Source organism: Falco cherrug, chromosome 1 (genome assembly GCF_023634085.1).
Source record: "Falco cherrug isolate bFalChe1 chromosome 1, bFalChe1.pri, whole genome shotgun sequence".
In the NCBI taxonomy this organism is placed as follows: domain Eukaryota; kingdom Metazoa; phylum Chordata; class Aves; order Falconiformes; family Falconidae; genus Falco; species Falco cherrug.
The window spans coordinates 98,216,093-98,235,857 of record NC_073697.1 but is presented as its reverse complement, the minus strand read 5'-3'; the positions used below and the strand labels follow the sequence as shown (position 1 = coordinate 98,235,857).

The window sequence follows — 19,765 nt, the reverse complement described above, 5'->3', positions numbered from 1 at the left end:
TCACATTGCTTTCATGGAAACATTCAAAATGCCATTATTTTTGTCCCACCAATAGCAAATTCTCTTTTGGTTTCTTTCTTTCTTTTTTACTCTCGAAATTAAATGGCAGAGTATGTTTAACCAAGCAGAGGAAAAAAGGGATAATGGTTCACACTGAGCAATTCCAAAACCTAGTTCAGATGCCCAGAATGAGAATGAAAGAGAAAAAAAAATGTGATATCCTTTGGAAAATACAGTGGAGTTAAAATTGAAACACTTCATGAAATTGAGGAGATTTGGCTGGAATTTTATTTTCAGAAGAACACTGGGAAAGAAGGCTGTCATTGTCGAAATGGTCCTACTCTGCCATATTCTGAATGGGACATCCTCACTTAAGAAAAAAGCTTTTTTCCAAAATTAAAAATTTACACCTTTAATCAAGTTTAATCAAACACCTTAGTTCTACAAGGAAAAATGTTTTTCCACTGTTAAACAATTTTGATCAATCCAAAATAGCTGTTCTGAGTGTCTGTTCACACAGCATGTTGAAATCTCCTGGCTTTGTTCAGGCAGAGCGAAGCCCATGTGGGCTTTCCTCACGACATGTGCTCCCAACACTTCTCTTCCAGCATATTTCAGAGTCAAAGTCTTTCCCTGGATCAAAGTTAATAAAACCCTCAGTGGTTTGTATTTCGGCTAATATGCTTCAAGAAATCTTTTATAATTTCATCTTTCTCCATAAAATTCACCCTGTGGTTGTCAGAATAGCCTTACAAAACAAAACCATTTAAATTCTCTATGACAATTAATTTGAAGATGGTAATAATTGCAAAAGATACTATCTCTGCTACGGAGACATAAAACACTTGCTATAGGCATGGGAAATATAATAACATAAAAGAAGAATTTCTTTTTTCTTATTCTGTACTCTCACTACAGTAGTTAATTTGCTTGGAGTTTAAAATCAATCCTTCCAGTGTGGGGCTTTAGGGAAGCTCAAGGCTTCAGTCCTGCTCCCATCAATTAATGTTAAAATTCACACTGAAATCTGTGATCTGGGAGTCATAGATTCCGTTTTTCTTTTTAAAAAATCTTGATAAGCCCTGATATTTCTGGGATGAAGACATACTCTATATTGAATTTACTTCTAAATATTTTTCCTGTGAAATGGTGAGTTGTGTGAATGACAAAATCATGTTCAAGCAAAGTAGAATGGAGATGCTTTATATAATTTAAAGGGAATTGGCAGGTCAAAGGTCAAAATTGGAATCCAAGTAAGAAATAAACATCAAGTGCAAGGATAAACACATAAGGGACATTTTGCATGTAAATACATTTTAACCAACCTCTAAAAAATATGCAAATTATCTGGGTTTGCTAGAAATGACTGATCTTATTCTGGTATTTTTGACACTCCAGAATTAAGTGTTCTGGGGTTTTATAACTGACCCCAGAGAGAGCGAAGAAAAGAGGCTGCTAAAGCTTGACATTTTCTTATTTTAGTTTAAGGTGAAGGTAAGCTTCTCTCTAAGTCTGGGTAAATTTCTATCCTGGAGTCAATACGCTCCTTTAATTGGTGTCTGAATATAAGTTATATTGCCATTAGCAAAAAATATTTCTGCAGGAAAAGTAAATTCTTTAAAGTTAGGGGTTTTTTTACTGTTTTTAAATGCTCTCTTTTTGATAGCTGGATTCAACAGTGTTCTATGTAGGAACATGGACACTCAAATTCACATTACTTCAGACATCTTTTAACTTGTACTGCATTAAAATGAATGCACAGAGAAAAATCTTTTCCCCAAAGAAGTGCACAAGAATCATCATGAATGAAATCTGTGGCAGAATCTGAATAATGGAACAGGACATACTCTCAGCAGACTCACAGACAAAAGCTACAAAACAAGAAAAGTAATACCAGGGAACACAGGATTTACAAACTTGAGAATGACTGCTTATTTGACGAGAGGGTCACATCGCTCAGCATGGAGAACCACTGCAGACCACAGCTGGATGTGGCTGCACGTGGATGTGTCTTGAGTTTGTGCCACGGGCTCAGCTGGCTGGAGCGCTTCACGGGAACTGCTGCTCTCCAGGCACGTGCCAGCATGCCTAGCACAACCCCGGCACCCCAGTCCTGGCTCCTTTATGCAGGGCAGACAAACCCAAATTTAGACAAGGGTTTTATTTAGTCAGTCAGGTTTGGAAAATCTTCCCGCAAATATATTTTACATTTTTATTTGAATCTTTAAACTGAAAAGGCATGCAACCCTTACTGAGAAAGATATAATATGACAGCAGTGGATGCTCCATGAATAAGAGCACAAGGCCATGCCACCTCCTCTGCAAATGAGGATTTGGTGGCATTCACCCCATGCTGCATTTACCCTCCTTTTCCCTACTGCATATTCAGCAGCCAAAGCAGTACAGCAAAAAAAAAACACCAACACCAACACCCCCCCCAAAAAAAAACCCAACAAAAAACCCACAAACAACAACCAAGAAACCCTCTCCTTGTCTTTCTGCTTTTCTAAAACAAATAAACAAAGCGCATTCAGCAATCCGCTTTCAATCTGAGTTAGAGAAATGGGCATCTTTAAGGATGGTTTTTCCAGGTGTTCTTGTCAGTATGTTTGCTAGCAGCAACTGGAGATGCTATTATTCAGCCTCCCATTTGAAAAAAACTCACTAAACTAAAGTATATACAGCCATCTGTGGTTCTAAGTGATTCACAACATTAGTAAACCATTAGTCAACAAATAGATTATATTTTTTGGAGGAAACAAGATTTCTGATGACATAGATTAAATACTTGTAGGACATACAGAAATGTTTCAGGCTGAGGGGCTCAGAGTACTGGTGAAATATTGATTGTTGCATTTGAAAAACACTCTAGAATAATGACAGCCTGGGATTTACAATTCTATTACTATACACTAAAGGATCCGTAGCACGTATATCTAAAACACCAGCACAGCCAGTCACAGACCAAGCCATCGTTTTCCTAGATAAGAAGAGAATTCCAGGTATTTGTCTATTATTAAACCTATTGTTCCTCAAGCCTTCAGCCTCAGCTGGAGCCCTTTTTATAAAAACCAGCTAAAATACATCTCTTCAATGTCTTGTTCTTTACTTTGACTAAGTTCCTGGTTGCCTAGAAACTCTCTAAAAGACCTGGATTTTTCCTTTTCTTTTCTTTTTTTTCCCCCAGCTGTTAGTTAGATAACAGATTAATCCAATCACATTTATTTGTGACAGTAACCTGGATGACAGTCCTAAAGCTGGTGAAGTGTTTGTTTCTTGTACGCCAGGAGCTGTCAGACTCCACTGACTACCTTGCTACCAGCAACTTTCCATAATTATAGAAGTTGCAAGTTATGTCTATTTAGACCAAGACAGATAACTGTGAGAACTGTATCACCACTGGATAGAACAGATTTATCTGTGCTATCAATTTCTATAATTAGCAGGACATAGACTTCTACTTTGCAAGATTATTACATCATGAGATTATTATGTTAAGACAAATCAAGGCATCTAGTTTAGATCCCGCTCTACAATGTTCTGACAGGTCTGCTGGATGCCTAAAACACACCTTCTGATGCACTAGACATAACCAGATTCACAGCTCACATCCTACTTCAATGCCATAAAACTTACTTTAAAATAATCACCTGCAGTGTTTATAGTCAGTAATTGTAGTATCAGAAGGCAGATTCTTTTCCTGATACTCAGTAACCTAACAAAACAGTGGAACCAAAAAGAGCTTCAAATGTGATTGTGTTCCAGTTCCTCACCTTGAGCTGCTATTCTACTCAACATGATGAAAATGGATCACCTTTCTACTTTTGGGGACATTAGTTCCACATGTTAATTTGTACACCAGATGTTGGAAGAATCAATTATCAGAGACATTTTTAATCAAAAAGAAAACAAGATAAGCCTATAGAGGCAAAGCAGCTGACATTTCATATGACACGCAGTGCATTGTGGAACATTAAACTGAGCAGCCGGGTCCAGATCCTCAAAGGTATTTAGGTACATGTTAGTATCTTGCAAGAGGATGCTGCAGAAATGCTCAAGCTGTAAACCTGCACGCCATCTCCAAATTAGCGACCTCCGTATGGGCTTCAGTCACATTCATTTTCTATAGGTAAAATTTCTCAACAGTTTTGTATCTTAGAAGCTTATGACAAAAACTTAGATAAAAGTAGATATTCCTTCCAATCTCCTCCAAAGAAACCTCCAGAAGGAAAATATTCTGTCTTCTAAACAAGCTTCAAATTAAGGGAGTAAACCTTCCATCCATGCATTTTTACCTGAATTAAATCGGCTTAAATAGTTATGCACAGCTTTAGGTGATAAAACAGCATTTACATTCTTCAAAGCCACTCATCTGTGCTGTCATTAGTTCTTGACGGTATAAATTCTACCTCTTTTCTAACCAAAACAGTTTTTAGAGATAATAAGCAATAGTATTGTAGGATATTTTTTTTAAGTGCTTTTAAAAGTACCTTTAGGAATATGAAAAGTGACTTAAAAATCATCGAGAAACATGTAAAACTGAATAAGAGTGACTTAATTTCCATTTAATTTCCCGTTCTCATCAAGCTTGGTTTATTCAGGTCTGATTAATTAATGTCTCTGAAGTGTTCTGAAAATATAAAACACTACATAAATACTAAATAATAATCGAGTACTTAAGGAAAAAAATAATTTGTTAATTTGCACGGAGATTTTAGGAATTAGCATTTTTTTATTTATTTATTCATTTTCCCTATGTAAGCAGCCCTATCCAGTCCCTTTTAACTATCAGAAAATGCTCGAGCAGCTACAGGGCAATGCATCTTCATGTGTTCTATGTGCCACAGTTCACAGAAAATGAATTTCAAATTACTTGCAAAGTCATACTTATAGAGGAATACACAGACAGAGGCAGTTTTCATTCTGCCCCCCTATCAGGAGCCCAGCTGCACAGCTCCCAGGGTGAAAACACCAGCATCCCGAGGGATTTCACAGGTTGCCATGTTTCGAGCTTTCTGTTTTCTCAGCCTGTTGTGCAAAAAACTTCACTGACCACTTCTAAAGCAGTCTGGAAAAAACTAAGAATCATGTATCTCCCTGCATACTTACATCTCGGTATCTTATGACACCTTATCTTGATACATATATTTCCATACCTCTACAGAAATATAAGAGGACATTTACATATACATCCAATTTTCCTGCTCAGAAGGGTGAATCTCCCAGTCTAGCCTCATCTACAGGAACAAAACACAAGCTATTGCTATAAGCACTTTGGGAGATCAGTTAGTTTGTAAAACAAAGGCTAGGTAGGATAGGTATGTGAGGCCCAGAAACCTGTCTGATCATCTCAGCATAAGTCACATTGAATACTACAGAAAACAATCAATCTGTTTCCAAAATGGTGTAAAATGCACACAGCAACACCATCTGGGACCAGATCATATGTGAGACTCCAAACAGTGCCAGCGAGACAGTAAGCACTTTGCACTCTGAGTGGATTTTGAACTGGTGCTCTAGTCACTGACCAAGAGGTAATACGGCCACGTTTGGACTAAACAAAAATGGGGGGTGTGGGGTGTGTGTGTGTTGGGAGTTTTCTGAGGGGAGGCACATGAAAGATACAGTCTACCCTTTCATGTGCCTTCACATCTCAAAACATTCCCCAAGTAAAACCAAATGGGTTTTCCCCTACGACTTCGGCTGTACGCACACAGACTGGGTCAGTTCCTTTTCCACACCCTTCTCAACAGCTGGGAATGATGGAAATGACAGTATAGCTTCATGAGAGCGTCCCCCACTATGTCCCCCTATAATAGGTGCTACAGGGCTGCAGCCTCTCACCAGGCATCTGATTTACAGGCAGAGCCATAAGAAAAACTTCACAAAGAAAGCTGACCCTTACAGCAGCAGGAGGGTTATCACAGCCGTTATCCACATCATCTCCTGAGAGGTGTGGGCTGCATGCAACTCTGATCACCCATCTTGATATTTTCTCTTTTCTTTGCCATGTCAGTTAGGGATGATCTGCATTCCCAAGGCATCCTCTCTGTGCACTTTCCCACTGTGCACAGCATCTGCATTGCTCACTCAGAAGCAGAGACAAGACTTTCAGAAAGCAAATCCTAAATCACTGGACTGTGCTGTTTCCATCTGGATGTAGTTCCTTTAGAAATCCCACCTGTCTGGCTCTGTGCAGTTGTTGAAACTGGATGTTTCAATTAGAAGGAGCTCAAGGATCTGGAGAGAACTGTCAGATGATGCACAAAGCAGGCTCTCTTTCAATATGTTTGGTTTATTTTCTCTCCTTAGTGCAAATGTCTTATTTATTTATATATTTTGAACGCACTGAATTTGGCCATACAGAACACTGAGATTTATTATATGGAGGATCATTCAAATTAAAATGGAAAGTTTGGGAGGAATTCCCAGTGTTGCAAGACTGTATTTAATTCCTCTTCCAAAAAATACACATGCACACACACTCAAGAAACCCACAGTATTTTTACAGTTACCATACAGAAGGAAGAAGCGCTGGTTTTGCTACATTAAATATTTCTACTTTGCTCACAAGCTATCAAGTTCCCAGTTCCTTCCTAATGTTCCTATCAAGGCTTAACAACCTCTTCCTTTTTAGCCACAGTGTATAGGCATTGCAGTTTATCATAATGTTCATTCACAAAGTTATGTTAGATAACCTCATCTCAGGAGCAAGGACAGAGCATGGCTCATGGGTGCTACCACCTGTAGGATCTCCCTGGCCCTGCTTCCTTCTGTGCATCAAAAAACAGTGCTCTTTAAAGCACTGCTGATTTGGTACCAAAGGACTAGCCAGAAATAATCTGCAATATCAATTAATTATAGCAAGATTGCCTGCTAATAAGGAGCTATTTTTTGCTACATAATGTGCAAAAAAGCAGTTGTATCTTCACTTAGAAATACCCAAAAGCAAAAAAAAAACCCAACCAAAAAAAAAAAAAAAGAAATTAAAAAAAAAGCATTTCAAGCTTGCTACCAAATGTAAATGTTAAGAACATGAGAATTGATGTTAAGGGCTTCATAAGCTCACTAAAGCAAAAAATCAGCTCTTTTCATCAGGCTGTTATTCAAATGTTACCACGCAGTCTCCCATATCTTTATCTACAAAAAAAAAGCAAGCTAGTAATGAGAAAAATATCCTCATTGCTATCTCCAGAGTCACCACAATGCACTGACAGGATAAATTATCTGGGAGCTCTTTCGATTTTCTCCTGTTTGTTTAAGAAAGTAGCATGGAAAACAAAGATAAACTTGTGACCAACTGCAGCAACAAAACTGTTATATTCCAAACCATATGGAAGAGGATGTCTTTTGATTAAAAGAACCAAAGTGGCCTATAGAAAGAGATCCACACATTAAAGTTCATTTTTGTTTTGCAGGATTTCACAGCTAATTTCTGCTCCGCTAAGCCCTTAACAAATCCACCTCAGTCATCTTACTGGAAAGAAGTTTTTCTCTTCGTGACACTGAGCTGCATTTCTTCTTGCAAATGATGGTGTCATTACCACTGAAACACTACGAGGTTTTGGTTATCCCATCAAAACTTTCACACCTGCAAATCAAGGACCGAATGTTTTGCTCAAACCTTAAACTCTCCAAGGAAATCTATGTTTTCTTCTATAAATATTCAATATTTACAACGAAAGAGTGGCTACACCAAAAATGAACAGCGAGTAACTTCTATTCAATGCAAAGGCATGGAAACACACTGGTTTCTGGGCCCTTCTGTGGTGCTCTGCTGGGGGAGCAAGGTCCAGGAGATGACAAAACTCTCCTTTACAGATACCACCTGCACTCAGAGGGAGGCTGCTCTACCAATGAGCCAGGCAAATCTCGAAGAGGAATGAACATTAAAATGCATTTAGTTCCATCAGGAAATCTGGGCCTCGGGAACATGTTTCTCTGAACAACATGGGATGATGCATAGAGTGATTATTTTTTGCTCCTGACTGGGCGATGCAGTGCCAGAACCTTCACCAGTTAGTGACTGTTAAATGAAGCAGCACTGCAAACTGGCAAACATAAGGGAAAGAAATGCCATCAATTCTCCTGTCAGCCTTAGGCCAAGCCAGTCAAGGATGCTCACATGCAACAGTGAAGTAATAGCCCACATGAGACCCCCATTTAAGGATTAAGGTCATAAATTCACAAAAGAAGCTTATTCCTTTACTCCATGGTTAGTTTACAATGACAAAGTGTCAGAGATTAGATTAGCTCCACTTTGAATATAGGTTCAGCCTCAGATTTTGTCCAAGGACATTTAGAGACAGATGAAGTGGCCAACATCTGCCATAACTGCAAAGAGATGAAGTAAAACCCCGGCAAAACCCTGGCAGAGACAGGAGGAAAGCTCTGATCCAACATTCACAATGGGCTTCTGGGTTGGATTCGCTTTTCTATTTGTGGTGATGTGCACAGCACGAACTCCATGCTATCCATTTGAAACTGGCAATGCTATGTGCAAGACTGTTTGTGCACCACATTCTGTCATTATTATACCCGATTCATCATTACTACTTGATGATATTCCATCTACACAATTACAATTTTGTTTCATCTCCTACATGCTTTTAAAAAAAAAAGCACTAGAAGAAAATTCACTGTTGACTTTTCTGCACAGAATTTGCCCTCTATCAACCAGGCTGCTAGTAAGTGTAGCCTTTGGCAGCAGGAACTGGAAATTAAAATTACTTAGGGTCTTGATTACCTTTTCAAGCATCTTTCCTTGCTTCTGTCCTTGTAGGAGAAGCCAGTAGTCATGCATAGGAAAATGCCAATATTTATTGGTTATCACGTATAATAGAAAGAAAACCAGCACAGACCGACTTAGAAAGGAAGGGCAAATGTTCATGAGAAAGTAAATAAAAATCACCAGAGTATTTCTGAGGGAACTGGTGCAACATCCAGGGTCTCCAGCCATTTCTTTAGTTTTACACCAGAATATCCCCACTGAAATCATTTGTCATGCGTAAGCTTAAAACTCTAGTACTAAAACCTCCACCAAACGAAAGCTAAAGGTCCCTCCTAGAAAAGGTGCATTTGAGTTTAGAAGGAGATATTTTCATTTTTTAAATAAACCACCAGCTTCAAGCTTTCTGCACACATATACCTGAAACCCTACCTGGAAAATGTGGCCAACACCTACACCTTCAAAAGTACTTTGTCCTTTCTCTGTAACTCAAAGTGGACCTTCCAGTAAACTGACACTTTGCAGCTCACTAGACTGTGTGGCTCTTTGGGAAAAAGCAAAGCAGAAAACAGTCCAGTTGTTTGGTTTAGCAATGAAGTTTCCCACACATGCATGCTAATTTATTTCATTGAAAATGTCCCAACTAATTTCAACATTTACCCTTAGAGCACATGCATGGCAGTCACATTAATACACGAGAAGACAATGGCTCCAAAGGAGCTATTACCATGTACCAGGCCAATAATCCACAAACGGTGAAAGATTTTCACAAAAGACTCAAACGGTTTCCAAGGAGCCATTATGGCATATCAGGTAAATAAAATATTATTGAAATGTATTTTTTGCATTTAAATCACTTGCAGCAGGTGCATAGGAAGTAGCATATAATAAAATGGCTCACATTCCCTTGAATACTAACGAGAATCAACGGAAACATTTAGCAAAAAGAAGCAGCAGCAGGTTCTTACCATCGCAAGAGGAACAATTCCCACAAACATTGTTCGGCTGACAAAGATCTCGGAGACCACAAGTTCGCTCACAGAGTCATCTCGAGGGTATTCCACCTGCCAGGTAATCTGCTGGGCCCCTGCTAGGCTGCTAGTGTTGTCGACCTCAAAGTCCATCTGCAGGATCTCGTAGGAGGACATATTTGCTCTGAAAAAAAACCCCAAAATTTTCCATATCAGTAGGGTGTTAATAACAAAATGTTTTTTGATTTCTCTTTTCTATTCACCAGAAGATTTACCATTAAATTCAACATTCAGACTTGAAGACACTGACAGAAACCTAAATAAAACTACACACTGGGCAACAGCTCTATTTGTGAATAAGGTGACACTATATCTTTTAGTTTCCTGAAATAGAGACATTTTTTCCATTAAACTCAGGCATTCATTCTCCATAATCACAATGAACTTACAGGAAAAGTCCCAAAGCCTGGGAACTGCATTGCACAGATACTGCTAAACCATTTAATACAGCATTATTATAATTTTGTTGCTGCAAATACTGATGCTCTGAAACAACAGAATACTTGGACGTCCCTCATGCTATATCAGAAGTGAGCTCTTGGGGTGGGGTGGGGTGGGGTGGGGTGGGGCAGGGGGAAGTCCTTCACACCCAAACTAGTCTTTATCACAATGAAAAAGTGGATTTGAAGAAATTATACATGAGAAAAAAATGAGGGGTAGATTATCCTTATTTTCAATTCATGACAACATTCTTATCAGCGGTGCAGACTTGTAATTACATGGCGATCATTATGTATTTCTCATCTGGAAATAAAAGTTTAAAGGTAAAAAATGGATGTAAATGCATAGCATTCAGAACAGTATTTAAAAATTACTTCTGCTTCTTTTATTAAAACCAACAGTTAGCACTCTCCTCTGGTCCAACACTGTAAATATTAATAATTAATCCTCGGGTTAGAAAGACAGATCTTATCTTCATGTTACAGAGAAGAAAACAGACACCAAGATTGAACCAACAGCACTCAGCATATCTATAGCAGGGACCTATTTAGAAAACAGACCTTTGCTCACCCAGCACTTTACTTCCACAAAAATTAAGGTCCTTACAAAGCAGCATACAAGTTCCTGCCCCATTTCCCAGACAGCCACCTGCAGTGTGGAGACCTGATGGAGTTACAAAACACAGAGGCGGGATGGAAAGGCAGCGAACCTGACTGCAGAGCCAATTGCTTAACCACATTCTATGGAAAAGACAACTGATGTTGTCAATATTGCTGAAGTTTCAGGGTATATGCTCAAAAAATAGGTTAAACGCTGAACTCGCAGCATATTTAGGTCACTCTAACTGGAATGTGCTCTTCCTGCGAGCATGAGGTAGATTGTTCCCAATCTAGGGATGTCTCCCGTGCATGCAGGCATCCTCAGTAATGACCTGCCCTCCACAATTTTATCCTCATCCTGTCCCACAGTACATTATTTGTGTGTCCTTACCCTAAAGTAGTGACTCCATGAGTTGTGTTTATAGGAAGTTTTAGCCTGCTGCTACAAAGAGCAGAGACTTTAAAACATCCTTTTCCTCTTTGCAACTGCACAGAGGCAGAATTTGGTTTTGCCATATGTTTTTGAAGATGCATTGTAAAGGAAAAAAAATCTAAACAGGAGTTATTGATTTTCATGTTTTCTTTCTGACAACAAACAACACAAACATATGCTTCAATGCCTGGAGGATAAATATTTTCCTTGCTGACAGAAGATAATATCCACCTCCAGGCAAAACTAGAACCTATTAAGGCATCTTTTGGGTGGCCAACCAGACAATCAGCAAAAATCCCTTAAGACAAATATTATTACACAATACTAGGGATGCAATTAAACCAATTCTGTTAAGAACATAACCACTGTGGGCACCAAGACAGAGTACTCAACTTCATAGTTTTCTGCGTATCACTTCTGGCAGTCTATTCTATCTAAATTACATACGATTAATTTGCTCACAACACAAAAATAAAATTTAGAGATGAGCTTTACACTAAATATGGATCTAGATATCGGGTCTGTCAAGGTATGTTTAGATCTGCAATTCAGGTTCAATCTGTTCAAGTCAATAGTTGCCTCTCACAAAAACAGCCATGAGTGGTTTCAGATTCGGAACAAAACCACTGATGGAGGGTTTTGCATTAGATACACCACTTAAAATGTCAGGTTAGTGTGCACTGATAAATCCATTCCACATGCACCACTGATTGGCAGTTCTTTGAGCTAGGTCCATCATGCCTTCAATTATTCCTTTCCTGCTTTTCTTTTTACACATCCAAAATTAACCACAATAGTGGTTTTGTATTTTTAAGACAGACTGGGACTCACATCTCCCTAAGAAAAGCTTGTGTGTGTCTTGCCTATACAGCAAGCTGAAGTAATTGCCAGAGGGTGAAATGACTCTTGTGCCTGTAAGTATGCAAAGACCTTCACCACATCCTTAGCACGGCTGTACAGCTATAAAAGACATGTTTCATTTAAAGGCAGACATGGTTATATACTGCTGGATTAGAAATTAGTCTCTGTGCATCTACAAAAAAGCAGCAACTCACATACATAAACCTTCCTCAGCTATAACTAAAAGTATGAACTAAAGCAAAGCTGACTTCCCAGGTCTCCTAAGATCCAGGACTTTCTAGGACCTGGTTCCAAAGAGAATCCTTATAATCGCCTGGAAAAACAGCATGGCTGGACAAATGTTTCCTGCCTTGTCTCAGAAGCAAATCATGTAGCATGACATATTAACCTTGATTAAAGAAGGATCCACTTCTTTTCATTTGGACTTTTGCTGGAAGAGTTGGGACTTACTGTCTCTAACCACTTTCACTTACAGAGTTCCTCCACTGAGTGTACAGCTTCAGCAAACCGCTATTCAATTTTCTGGACTCCTTTATTCACCAGCAGGTTTCCAGTTACCTTCGGAACAGCAGGTCAGTGAATTTTCTCTAAAATTATGGTCTCTCTTTTTTCCTCTTTAGATTCAGCCTTGAAACAACACCAGGTGTTACAGTATCTGGGACACGGAGTACCCCACGGACTAATCCACCTTCTTTGTTCTAAGTTTCTTCCCAGGTTACAACTATAACGAACCCATGATAAAACCTGAAAAGTTAATTTCTTTCCTGCTCAGACTACTGCCTTCCTACTGGTCACCATATCTCTTACCCTAAAGAGGCTTCTTTCCTAGTGGAAGGATTGGTACTGTATTCATAATTCTTGCTATTTATTAACCATCCTCTATAATACCATGTGGGAGACCACGTCCTTTTTCCACTGAAATTGATGGAGGTTGCTAAAGTAAAACCAGAGATAAATTAAACGATAATCAAACCCTTAAAGGTTAGCATTTACTTATGCCAGCTCCATTGGCTGATAAATCCACATCGCAACACCTGTAAGTAAATTTCTCTCTTGGCTCTGCAGCATCACGCTATAACGCTTTTTAAAAGGAGTCGTTCCACCCTGCCATGGCAAATCTTCAGCTTTTACTCTGATTTGTAGCTAGTGGCCAGTATGTTGGTCTTTGTAGTTACTGTCGATCTGCAACTGCCTGGTGAAGACAAAACACTACCAGTGGGAAAATCCACTAGCAGAGAAGACAACGATTGTAACTCATGCTGTTATCAGCCATTAAATCCTGCTAAACCAAACTTTATCCTATAAAGACTTTTCAGCTTTTTCTTGAGACTTGTACCATTTTTCTCTTAAATAAGTTTGCCCTATTGGGAAGAGTCTGATGGAATCCAAGGATGAGAAATCACTTCTCCTTTCCACATCTTTCTTCTCTTTTTAGTTATATATTTCTATTGTCCAGTGAAGTCTTTTCCTGGTTTAGAAGGATTTTGCCAAACCCTAGTTTAGAGGAGCAATAAAAAATAAAAAGTCAAAATTACTTTTATAAAAAAAGATTATTTCCTGCAAGCACAAGGAAAAGACCTTATAATTTTAGGCAGCTGGCATGCTTGCTAATAAGTCCATTTCTATGGAAATGAGTTCATAACTATTAATTTTGCCTGCTCCTGATCTATTCTTGATGAGCCTTTCAAATTTAGAAAAGCGCTTCATGATTCTCTCAATTTGGTAATTACTAACTCCCTTTGATGAATCCAGCCCAGTGTTTCAGACATAAGACATTCATTACACATTTTTCTTTCTGGTGAGAGGAGAAAAAGAAACCATGGGCTCGGATTTATTTCCTCTTGCAAACTCCAGTAAGTAGGCCCTCTTCTTCCAATTGCAATTTATAATCCTGTTTGTGTACTTTCACAATACTGCCTCCACTAGGGGCTAGAAGAACCCCCAAACTCTCGAGATTTCTGCAGTCTCCTGTTGTCTAGCCTCATCTATATCTAATGCATTCAAACCAGGTCCCCAACAGCCCAGTCAAGCTTTGTCACAAACACAGGCTTCATTCTGTCCCCAGCAGTCAGTAAGGCATGGCTGTGCTCCCAACCTGGAACAGAACACAGTTTTAGCACAGAATGGTCAATCCATGCCAAATAAAGCCAACTCTACCTCCAACAAATTCCAGAACAAGAAGAGTTAATCAGGACAGGAAAATATTGCTAAGTCCCAGAATTTTCTAGCTACTGACACATCCAGGCGGGCAGCCACAGGCATGCAGCGCCCAGCTCCTTCCTTGCCCAGTGGAACCTGCAGCGTTTCCTCTGGATGTACATTAAGCCACAAAGGAATGAGCATTCCCCCCAGAGGCTGAGCCCCTCCTCAGCTAAAAACACTCTCCCAGAGGAACAAACCACAGGCTGCAGAACGACTAGAAAACAAAACCTGGGTCTGAAGTGCTCCCAGGCGCCTTGGACAACTCTTGCATTACTGCATTCAGATGCTTTGTAAAGGCTCCCAGTGCTTTGGAGGGGTATCTATCACCTTACCTTGTTACATATAATCTGATTGATTTTCTCCCTGACTCTACCAGTGTATGCAAACAGTAGGAAAAAAATAGATATTTTAGATCTGAATCTAAAATAATCTGGGGGTCCCAAAATAAGGACACAGACCTGCTGGAGTGAATCCAGAGGAGGCCACGGAGATGGTCAAGGGGCTGGAGCCCCCCTGCTGTGGGGACAGGCTGGGAGAGCTGGGGCTGTTCAGCTGGAGGAGAGAAGGATCAGGGAGACCTTACGGCACCTCCCAGTGCCTGACAGGCTGGCAGGAAAGCCGGGAGGGACTTCCAATGTAGTAATAGGACATGGGGTAATGGCTTGAAACTAAAAGAGGGCAGATTTAAATTAGATATAGAGAAGAAATTCTTTACTGCAAGGGTGGTGGGACACTGGGCACAGGTTGCCCAGAGCAGCTATGGATGCCCCATCCCTGGCAGTGCTCAAGCCCAGGTTGGATGGGGCTGGGAGCAGCCTGGTCCAGTGGAAGGTGTCCCTGCCCAGGGCAGGGGGGTACAACTAGAAGGTCCCTTCCAACCCAAACCATTCTGTGATTCTGTGATTTATTACCTTTCAAGTATTTATATGGAACTGCGTAGCCTTTCCTCTACCTCTTCCCCCCAAAATAATAGATTAATTTGAAGGTCCACCATAGTGCTAAGTTTAGAGGTTTTAAGAAATACTACGAAGACACTTAGCATTGAAATGATACTGAATTTGATTTATTCCTAATTTTTGTCTAAGCCAAACATGGAATTATTGACTTAAGTACTGAAATGATATACAGTGATTGATGTTATGGTGGCAGTGACAGGCAAAGTAGTTAGTAGTTACCTTAAATAAACAAATGTCTATGATTAGCTATTAAGGAAGTTCTACATTGCTAACCAAACTGTAGAGCCTGCCCTGTGCTTTGTTTAGAGAAAATAAAACATGCAGAATGCCACAGTGAAGGATGACAGTGCAGGGCACTTCGCAGTGCATTTGGCTGGGTGTGTCACTGGCACATGGAGGGTTTGCTGGCTCACACTGCCTGTTCAACAATTTAGTTGATAAAAGTCAGACCCTTCTATTACTGCAGTTGGCTATTACAGGAAATCACGAGTTTCATTCATTCATAAAATAATGTTTTCAGTAAATGGCAAGCTGTTTATGAGGCCCACAGCAGTGTAAACAAAGCTCTAAAAAAATGGAGCGGACACTAGGTAATTGAAACTAATAAAATGTCTGGTATCATGTTGCTTGAGAATCTTTTCAAGGTTAATAATGGTCAATTCTTACTCTGTCTGATGAATTATCACCAGATTCAATGAGAACAGGATTACATAAGCAAGGTACATTAGTTTAGAAAATATTTCAGTAATACAGGTCGCACTCCTTTGATCTCAAGAGGATTAATTTCATAAGTATGATTTAGTGAAGAGCAAACACAAGAGGAGGCTTTTCAATGACTGATTGGAAATGCTCAAGACCCTAATTTCCTGCTGAAGTCAAACGAAGCAGCAGACAGGCTGGACCTTTTGGGGAAAAGATCCAGATTAAAGGTCCTGCCCTTCTCCCCCCAAGGAAATTAAGATCCCAGCAGCCCAAGGTGAAGGAAATAAAGAGCAAATACCTTCTAACAGAGCAGCATCCCATTTCTGAATTATTAAGATTTCATACTGTCTGCCTTTATACTTTGCTAAGCGCCCTTTTCCTGAACATGGGCACAGGTCACAGGAACTGGCAGCAGATAACACTTTTAGAGCTTTCTAGCACCTACAACACCATTAAGCAGATTCTACTTGAGAACAACTTATGGGGGTGAAACGGCTACACCTTGTGTTACATACAAAGTTTGAATTGGTAACGGATGTTAAAACCAAAACCCTTTTCTCCTAGCATGTATCATTTTCCATAGGCTATAAGGGCACAAAGCTGTATACAAACCTGGAGCAGACTGCTCACGCTGTTCTCCCAGGGTACTCTACTGAGAAAGGGCCTCATCTCTAGGAGCATGGAGATGGGCCTGCTGGAGCCCTGCATAAATACCAGCAGGAATCCTTGTCGAGTGTTGAAGTATGGATGAATGTCCCTAGAAGCCGGGGCAAAGTACCTGCATGTCCTGAGTATTTCTGCAAGCTTTTTCATTATTGTGCAAATGTTCAGATGAGACACTGCCACCACCCCTTACTGCATAGCCCCCAGAGGCTTTTGTTCTGCTGAGGGGAAGGGGACAGTTCGGGGTGCAAGCCAGACACAAATGCTTGAAAAGAGCCCTGCTCACTCTTCTTCCAAACCACAGTATGAACGTGCAAGGGAAGTTCCAAACATTCAACAAAAAAAGGATGGATGGCAGGTTGCAAGTAAATCTGCAGGGATGGAAAAAATCTGCTTGATTACCTCCCGTGACGCATTTCAAAATTACAATTTACTATTTGCTCCACTGTCTAACAGACAACTGGCTCTGTTGTCCAGTTCACTTTATACCAGCTACAGGCGTTTTCAAAACATTTCTTGATGCCCGATCTTGTTTTTGTTTCACTGTTGTAAAAATTCATGTTCTTCACAGAGGTATGGGCAATGTAAACGGCTACAGAGGAAAAACCCATGCTGCTAAATCTATTAAGGATGTATGGATTGACACAGCACTTTTAAATAATCCAGTTAAAGCCATAAAACCAGGAAGAAAATATTTTTGTTCAAAACATACCACCAAGACCAGATATAATTCATGTTATTTTGCTTAGCCAACATTTTCCCACAACTGAAAACAATAAATCTAGATAATGAGCAAACCTTTTAAGCTCTTCAGCTTTTTCCACTGCCAAGTCACAACTGTGCTGCTCACTAACAACTTGCAATAACTTCCACTTTACTTGATTTTATCAACATCATCATGACAACCCTGGAGACAACTGAGACAATTGCTTCAATTATTTTTATTTGCTTTCGCCTTTGTGACAGTGTACAGAAATTCTTCTGGTAAAAGTGTCCTTAGATACTATTTTAGTTAGCCTTTAACAAAACAGGACTTTTAGGACCAAATTCAGTATGGGTGTAATTGGTACGCTCCACTGCTAACGTGTTGCTGGCACTGGGACTTCATTTGCTCCTTTGTCGTGACTCTCCCCTTTTGAAACAGCATGTAATCTTTTGGGGTTTAAAAAAGCATTTTGATTGCACTGGAATATTTTTCTGACTGCTGTTTAGAACCTTTTTATTGCTGTGGTGTGTATTTCTTAAAATAAAGCTTCTCTGCCAGAAGAAAGCATCTTGTTGGGGAATATAACAAACACTTCCAGTAAGAAATTTGGGCCAGGGTTTAACTGGTGTAGGGTACAAATACAGAGGGAGGTATTGTTGTTTAAAAAATAAGAATAATTTTATGATGAAAGATTTATGCTGAATCCTAACCAATTAATAAATATCAACAGCCCAAATGGTGCTTATAATTCTTCTTTAACTATTCAGAAATTCTTACATACATACCCTAAACACATGGTGCATTTTCAACATTGCTGTGCAAGCAGCTGAAATATATTATAAAGCAGAGACTGATTCTTAAAGAACCAGTGACTAAAAATACAAGATGATAAATTCAGTGATACAAGAATTACTTTGCCATGCAGGAAATCGCATACAAAGACCCTCCCTCCACAGACTCTCAAAAGACCTTTAAAAGAACAAGAATACAACTCTGGGAAGCACTTTTTTACCACAGACTGTGCTGCAGCTGAAGAACCCAAGGCATGGGTATCTTGAGCCAAGCTGCACATAACATGAACGCAGCAGACACCTCACTTGACCTCAGAGAAAACAGAGTGGATGGGCAAGGACATCCAGAGACTTGATGGGGAGACAGAGCGTATACCCTAAAAGTCACCTGCTGTAAATCCTTGGTGACACACTGCAATGCCACAGGACAGACCCTGGGTCTGTCTATAAAGCCATCTACATAACAGCCAAATAAACAAATTTCCTGCAGGCAGTTAAGCCGAAGAAAAAGTGCACTCTTCAATTCAGCTCCACCACTGTCCCTACCCAAGGTTATTGGCTTCAGCATGCTGAAGATGCGTCATTCAGAGTCTTGCTCCTCCCGAGCCAACTATGAAATGGAAGATGTGCAACAGTTAACACTCTTCCACATTCACTGAGTCTCAGGAAGAGTGACTCTACATGACAGCTCCTGAACTTACACAATTATGTAAGGCTCTTGAATTTTATAGTTACAAATACGTATGCAGCTTCCTTGTCCTCCTAGATAAGAGATAAAAGCTTGGGTAAGTGACCTGGATGCACCTTAATGGCTCAAACCACATTTCCAACAACATGTTTCCTTGGCATTTTAAACACCTTGTGATTTTTATATGCCTGACGTCAGCATTAAGTGATCAGACTCTTTCATATACACCAAGTGCATCAGAAAAGAAAAATACAACTAGACCTAGGAGAAAGTTACTAGCAATTCAGTTGCTGTTTTTATTTCAGAATTACAACTGAAGCTGACAGCTGGATCTCCTAGGGGAGAAAAATCAACCAGAGGGGATCTAAAGATGCAAACTCCCCACACAATGAATTTATGAATGAAAGGAAAGGGGAGACAAGCTGCAGACTGTGATGCAAATACACCTAATGTGCTGGAGGATACATGAAAACAGTGACAAATGGTGCTCTCCTCTTGAGGATTTAAAAAGCCCAATTCAACACCTTTTGAACTTAATCCTTTGCTTAAGTAACAGAATGCCAGGCAGCTAGCAAAGACAATCGGAAATGAAAAAAAGTCAGGGTTTTTTTCTTTCTAAAGCTTGCTAAGAGTGCACAGAACTCATGAATCTGCTGTAGAAGCTACTTTTATACCACCTGCATGAAATAATTAAAGAACAAATCAAAACAGGAACATGGGTGAGAATTTTTATTCCTCCTACATTCTCTTCAGATTTAAACAAGATCAAGCATCTAATGAATTAGACCAAGCTTTCTTTGAATCTAATGTACTCTTAGATGGAGAGATAATGTGCAGGGTGTCCCGTGGCTAATTCACACTTCTGCTAAGAAATAAATGGCCATGACAACATCCTCAAAGAAGTCAAGGCAGGGATCAGTGTGGCCCATTAGCATTACACAAGCAGGACCTCCTCTCTCCCCAC

At 39.7% G+C, this 19,765-nt stretch overlaps 1 protein-coding gene across 1 annotated transcript in view; it reads right to left on the bottom strand.

The window, feature by feature from the left end:
- TMEM132B (transmembrane protein 132B) overlaps positions 1–19,765 on the bottom strand; it is a 258,609-nt gene that overhangs the window by 73,286 nt on the left and 165,558 nt on the right. Inside the window, exon 4 of the mRNA XM_055700730.1 lies at positions 9,697–9,883. Within this exon, the coding sequence (XP_055556705.1) occupies positions 9,697–9,883 (187 nt within the window). The remainder of the gene's footprint in view (positions 1–9,696; positions 9,884–19,765) is intronic.